At 45.4% G+C, this 6,925-nt stretch overlaps 1 protein-coding gene across 1 annotated transcript; it reads right to left on the bottom strand.

Annotated features, from left to right (window-relative positions):
* Positions 1-467: 467 nt before the first annotated feature.
* LOC124661022 (protein BEARSKIN2-like) lies at positions 468-3,103 on the bottom strand. Its single transcript, XM_047198885.1, has 3 exons — positions 2,450-3,103; positions 2,061-2,332; positions 468-1,480 (listed from the first exon to the last, which is right to left on the bottom strand). The coding sequence occupies exons 1-3, from the start codon at positions 2,709-2,711 to the stop codon at positions 767-769; spliced, it is 1,248 nt and encodes a 415-aa protein (XP_047054841.1). The 5' UTR covers positions 2,712-3,103; the 3' UTR covers positions 468-766.
* Positions 3,104-6,925: the final 3,822 nt, after the last annotated feature.

Raw genomic sequence — 6,925 nt, 5'->3', positions numbered from 1 at the left:
CCCACACATGTCTGGAAGGCCCAAACAGGGGCGCCGGCCGTACCACCGGCGAGTCCATGACAAGCTCTGACAAGCTCGCCCAATAATCCATGACAAGAGAACACTAGCACTGCTGTTCATGCTGAGATAGAGAGAGAAGGAAGAAGAGACAAGTGATGCGCTCACATGCATGATTGGCGCAGGCCAGTATAATCCTCACATCCATCTCTGACACGGTCCTGTGCACGCGTACGCCCGACAACACCCCCGGCCTGCAAGTTCTCTCTCTCATAATCATTTGGAAGTGGCAATCTCTGCCATGGTCATCGCCCAATCATGCAGGCCGCATTATTTTATGTGCAGTGCAGTTTCCAAAGTCAGACAGTTAAAATTCAGTTTCACTTTTGTCTAGGCAAGCAAGTACATGCGCCCATCCAGGTCCTATATATGCAGTTCCAATCCAGAGTAACACATGTATCCTGAATTCCTGATAAAAGTAACTCAATGTAGGCAGTCCCATCGATGATATGAAGCTCATTAGGAATTACAAAATATCTATCCTGAATTCTCGATTGTACTAAGAGAGAAAGAAGGTACTATGTTCTATGCACTAGTTAAGAATGGTATAATGGTCTATTGTTCGTTTGCTTGGAAGAATAAACTGTGGACAGAGAGAGATATTGTGTACACGGTGGTACCATTTGGAATCAGAATGTGCGCGCGCACAGCTAGCCATGCACGGGTGCATGCACTGTGGCGGTTGCCGCGCATGCACTTCCTTGATCCATCACTTGAATCCGGCGTTGCCGTAATCTCTGCCCGTGGCGGCATCGGGGATCGGGTTCCAGTCCCAGATCTTGTCGGAGATGGCGGCCAGGGACATCGGCAGCGTCCCCAGCGGCGTAATTGGTTCCGACGACGGCGTCGGCAGGGGAACGACGAAGTGGTCGTGGTGGTGGCCACCAGCGGCCGTGGGGCTCTGGTAGGATGGCAGCTGGCCGGCGCCGTGGCCAACCAGCGTGCTCAGCTCGTCGATGGCCGCGGCGGAGGCGCTGCCCATTGAACCCGCGTTCACCAGGTTGAGCAGCGAGTACGTGGAGGTGAAGGTGTTTGTGTTCTTGGAGTACTGCTGGTACAGGAACGCCGCGGCTGCCTCTTGCTGATGACCAGCAGCCACCGCTGCTGACTGCAAGTATCCTAGACCGCCGCCGCATGGCTTTGCGGTGGCTAGTTGCTGCTGCCTTGGAGCTGGCGCCGGCCTGTGCGTCTGGGCGTGATCCGTCACCAGCGGCGACGTGCACTCGCCTGCTTGGAGGAGGTGGAGCTTGGACGGAGTTTGGGGCGGCGTGGGTGTAGAGGTCGAGGATGACCCTTGTTTGCTATCCTGCCGTGCCGTGGCACCGCGGCCTCGGGAGGCCATCGTCGACCGTGCCGAGAAGTGCTGGCCGTGTCCGTCATCGATGCCGGTGCGCTTGTAGACGCGGCAGAGGGAGATCTCGGTCTGCAAATTCATGAAGGTGATCTATCAAAAACAAAAATCATGCCAGAGTTGGTTAACAAAGCAAATCTGTCACTTACGAAGAAATGGGGATTCATGAGGTGTATCCTAGGAAATTTAGTTCACAGCTTCAGACTAGAATTGGTCCGGTAAAAGAGATTCGAGTTAGGAATCTAGGATTATAGCAGGTTCATATGTACTCACTTAATTTACAATTTCTTATGGTTTGGTTAATTTAGCTATATGGATATCCAATCTCTTTCATCTAGGAAGAGATCTAATTGGGTATGTTATTCACACTACGACAAAGACCACTAAAAGCAAAGAACAAACCCTAGAAGATTAACTGTAGATCCGATCATCTGAATATGCATATGCACCACCAGGGATTCCAACAACTAAACCCAAAATTTCCCCACAAAAAAGGAAAATAAAAGCAAAATTAGATGCCACAAAAACGAAACCCCAGAAGCCACAACAAAGAAACACAAACCCTAGTCTTGTAAATTACCTACAAATTAAATTCGTATTTTGCGCAAATTGAAAATATTGGCATGTGTGACGATGGAATTGGCATAGATACCTTGTGGTATCGGTCGGTGTCTGCGGTGGGGAGGCGGTACTCGTTCATGATCCAGCTGCTGCGGACGCCCTTGGGCGCCTTGCCGGAGTAGAAGACGAGCGTCTTCTTGAGCCCTATCGGCCGTTTGTTCTCCGGCGCCCTGATAATCCTGTCGGCCCCCGTGGCCTTCCAGTACCCAGAAGCCGTCACCCGGTTCGGCCTGTCTCCGTTCCGGTACTTGCGGTCCCTCGGCACGTAGAAGAACCACTCTTTCTCCCCAATCGCCGCCATTGCTGCACACACAACAAAGACACAAATTAAAGCCAAGAGAAAACCAAGAATTGTGGGGGGTAGGGCCATAGAGAGAGCGAGGACTAGAAAATTAAGCCAATTGATGGTTGAGTCCTCACCTGGGAGCTCCCATGGATCGTAGCGGTAGAGGTCGAGGAAGGTGATGAGCTCGACGTTGAAGCGCTTGCCTTCCACCTTGCGCCGGAGGTAAAACTCGATGAGCTCCTCCTCCGTCGGGTGGAACCGGAACCCCGGCATCACCAGGTCGTCCTCGTGCGCGTCTCGGCCGCCGCCGCCGCCCTCCTTAATTGTCATGCCCCCACCTCCAGCTGCCACCGCGGCGCCACCATGGACATGGCCGCCGCTCTCGTATCTGCTCATGCCCACCACTCAATTCGCCACCGCCGACCTCCTCCTCCGCATAGCTAGCTAGTTAGCTAGGGCAGCTGTCTGCAGCTAGCTAGGTGAGCACGAGTGCAAGTTCAGTGGTTAGCTGCTTCCTCTTGCGAAAAGGAGCTCGGGCCGGGGTGCGCGCAAGTGGGGGGATCGAGCTGAGAGAGAGAGACGGAGAGGAAAGGAGGATAAGAGGTTAGTGTTTGGCCCAATATATATCGATCGAAAGGCAAAAGGGGGATTAATCCATCATATCATGCTCTACACCTAGCGTGCGTATTAACTGAGCGACTTCTACCCGTCGCTCTAACCACTAGTCTACGCTACTAGCTAGCTCCTTGACGCACAGTACGAGTAGAGTAACAATGGCGATGAGCAAGGCTGACGCATCACACACACACGGGAGGTGGAAAGCGATGCAGGAGCGAGTTAAATAGGGGAGAAAAGGACGCCTCAGGAAGAGTACAGATATGGGCGGTTGCCGCTTGCAACCCTGTGATTGTGCCCTGCCGGTGAGTAAGTGATGGATGGAGTGCGTTTGCATTCTTTTCATTGATTAATGCGGTGTCTTTGGTGAATTCCTGTGTATACCTAGCATCCTTGGTCCGGCCCGAGCATGGAGTACTCCCACAACGTACTCTTAGCATTTTCAGATTCAACCAAAATGCAAGTCCTTGTGCACAATCAAATGCACTTGCTCTTCTGTACGTTGCACCAATTTATTCTCATTGAACTTCATCATGCATGAGACTATAACTCTAATATTCCCGGAGGATAAAAAGCAATGTGGATAACTCTAGTGCAGAGTTAGCCCTTAACTATGTGCCAAGTATAACATGACCTATGTGTCGCTGCAATTGAACAACAAGAGACACTACGTCAGGTACCCAGATTGGCGGCATAAAAAAGTGCCGGTAATTGGAACGCAGATTTCGTGCTCCCGAGCTCCAGTGCTCCTGGTTAGTTCAAAAAATTCAAAATCATATCTGTGAGTCTTAAAAAAAATTGAAAAAAATATTCGGATGTAGTTCATGAATTATCCCACAAACGTGTAAAATATCAATTCCAAATACTTTGTATTCTGAGCTGTAAAAAAATAACAAAAATGTAGATCTGTAGAAGTATGTTTCATATCCCCAAATTTTATCAGATTTGTCATTTTTGTGTAGCCCACAATACAAAGAATTTCAAGTCACGATTTTACATGCTTGTGGGATGCAACACTAACTATGTGCAGAATTATTTTCAGATTTTTTTAAAACTTATAAACCATGATTTTAAATTTATTTGAACAACGAGAGCACTGGTGCTCAGGAGCAAATGATACTTTCCGCGGTAATTGTACCAAAAGTGCCGGCAATGGTTTTTCGAGGCAGAAAAAAGTGTTGTATTTGCTCCAGTCGAGGTAGGTCTTTGCTGGCACATTTCAAAAAATGCCGTTGTAAGTTTGTCAAGGCACAATCACTAATGCCAGTAGTAACTATTTCAGGCACTTAACATTGTGCATGTAAAGAGTTTTGCCGGCACTTTGCTGGAGATGCCGCGGAATCTTTTTGCCGGCACTTTGCTGGAGATACCGCGGAATCTTTATTCTGGTACTCGTTGTAGATGCCGCGGAATATTTTTCTGGCACTCGCTCGAGGTGTCGTCCAAAATTTTCGCCGGCAGTTCAGTAAATGCCTTCAAAAAATATTTCGGGCATATTTTAATTTACTGGAGTGCCAGCAAACATCATCCAATTTATCAGTCAAACAACATTAGCACTTAACCTACAATCAAGCACTCAACATTCAGTCAACATTTTGAAACATCAAATATGGTTGTCAATCCAGGTATTTAACTTACAATGCAGGAAACATGACCAAAGGGTTCATAAAACACACAGCAAGGTTAATCTAACCATCATGGTTCATAAAACACACAACAAGGTTAGTCAAACATCATGGTTCATCAAGCATCATATTGGCAGGGTTCTCAGACCCATTAGATTACACATCATTCAGCAAAGTGCTTCCATCAACATTGGCTTTTGACTTGAAGGTGAAGGATCTCATCCTCTTAGTTGTCTGACAGGTTTTCTGTTCTCCTAATTTTATCCCGATTCGCTGCTTGTTCCTCCAATGTCAGTACTCTTCCGTCTGATCTAGAATGAATGCGCAAGTTCTTGTCCATGCTCCTCATAATTGATGCATGAGTCATGTCCACATCTTCAGTACTAGTACTGACATGCAAGAATGTTTTGTGTCACAGCTAGTGTAGGTACATAGAAAAACATGGCTGTTTCATGTGGTCATGGCAAGTGAAGCTAAATATCGGTACAGATCATGGCAAGTGAACCTAAATAGCAGTATTGATCATGTGCAGTACAAGATTTAGAAACAGGACCAGCGAAACATACATTTTTCCTTGTCCACTGGACTGAGTGTGCCTCAGCTTGACCTAGTAGTGTAATTCTCCCCTTTGCTTGAGGTAACCTTGTGGTTCTCTTAAAGACCATGTTGATCATAACCTCACCGTAATCCTCCGTGTATGCATTCTGAACAGTCCCAAGAGCTACTACTGCTTCACTGGTTGGTGAAGTTAATGCAACATCCATCCCTTTTGTCACCTTGACTGTCCCTTTGTTCTTTCTCTTCTTCACCTCACTGTTTTTCGTCTTGTTCTCTTGTGCCTTCTCCAGTTTAACAGATTTAATGATCTTGTTCGCACTTGCTATCTGCAGATAACATATTTTTATTATTTCATTATATAATCCTCAATTATTGCATCAATCATTTAGTCAGTACAATTGCTGGAGTAATTTCTAACCTTTGCCTCTAGATGCTTGTAAGTTGTCTTTGATAGATTTCCTTCTACGTGATGGGTAAACATTCCTTCCTGGCTGTACATTGTTTTCTGGTTGTAGAAAACTTCCTGGCTATACATTGTTTCCTGGCTGTAGACACCTTTCTGGATATAAATTGCTTCCTATCTAGGTTGTGTTCTCATGCTTTTAGGTGGTGCCTTGAATTACCAATCATATCACAAAATTAATATCATCATTTCAACTATCACCAGTTCAAAATATACCAATGTTAGCAGCTCATACCTTTGGTACAGAACTATTAGGTTCCTTCATACTCTTTCTTTGTTTTATTTTGATGGATCTTCTATCTTCATGAGTTGCGGGTGGCCTGCATTTAAACAATCACATCATACAATTAACAGGACCATCTAGGAGCCAAGTGAACATGAAACTGTCGATACTATACCTTGACTTGAGATCCTGTAACTTCTGAGTTATGATTAGGTTTTTGGCTTCTTTTCACATGTGTTTCTTCAGTTGATCTAGTTTCCTACATTTAAACAATGATAGCACACAATTAACATGACCATCTAATAGCCAAGTGAACATGAAACTGTCGATACTATACCTTGGCTTGAGATCCTGCAACTTCTGAGTTATGATTAAGTTTTTGGCTTTTATTCACATGTGTCTCTTCACATGATCTAGTTTCCTACAATTTATCAAACGTATCAAAATACTTAGCAGCACCATCTGGATAGTATGATTACAGTACAAATCATGAAAGAAGAAGGTAATGTACATTTGCTTTGGAACGTAGAACCTCACTGCTAGTGACTTTCTCAACATTTGGTTTGGTAACCTACATGATACCACTCATATGACAAATTTAGATATCACCACACCTTGTGGAAAGATATTGTTTACCATGTACTTACTCATGAAAGTAGAAGCTGTAGTGTACCTGGATTGTAGGAAGACTTTCCATTCCATGTTCACTTGTCTGCTATTGTTGGTTGTCTTGCACTTTTTGGCTCGCTTGGTACACTAGCATTAGTTGACTCAGTTGCCCTTCTATGAAATCAGTCTTTCGCGCCATTTTTTCAACCATAAGCTTGAGGTCTCTGCTCTCTTTCCTACTCTCTTCAAGAGCTGCTAGTGCTTGAGCGAGATTTTATGATCCTCTTCCACCAACTACCATGCCTATACCATACCTACTTGATTTCGTTGCTTTTGGAAACAATGTTGAATACAGGTCATTGGGATTTGGTTCCTCCCCAAGCAGTTTAAGATTGGCATTAAGTTTTTCATTAATTTCATTCTGCACAGAAGACAGTAGCAACTATGTGTCATGGCAGGTATGTGTCAGAACAAGTATGTGTCATGGCAGTAGTGACAAGAGATGAAACTTACAATT

Source organism: Lolium rigidum, chromosome 6 (genome assembly GCF_022539505.1).
Source record: "Lolium rigidum isolate FL_2022 chromosome 6, APGP_CSIRO_Lrig_0.1, whole genome shotgun sequence".
Lineage (NCBI taxonomy): Eukaryota > Viridiplantae > Streptophyta > Magnoliopsida > Poales > Poaceae > Lolium > Lolium rigidum.
This window is presented reverse-complemented; position numbering and strand designations above follow the sequence as displayed.

Bases quoted from the DNA above. Each gene is read 5' to 3' on its own strand.
- LOC124661022 (XM_047198885.1), bottom strand. From the start codon at position 2,711: ATGAGCAGATACGAGAGCGGCGGCCATGTCCATGGTGGCGCCGCGGTG. The intron at 2,333-2,449 runs GTGAGGACTCAA...TTGTGTGTGCAG, and splicing joins CGATCCATGGGAGCTCCCAG to CAATGGCGGCGATTGGGGAG. The intron at 1,481-2,060 runs GTATCTATGCCA...ATGAATTTGCAG, and splicing joins ACACCGACCGATACCACAAG to ACCGAGATCTCCCTCTGCCG.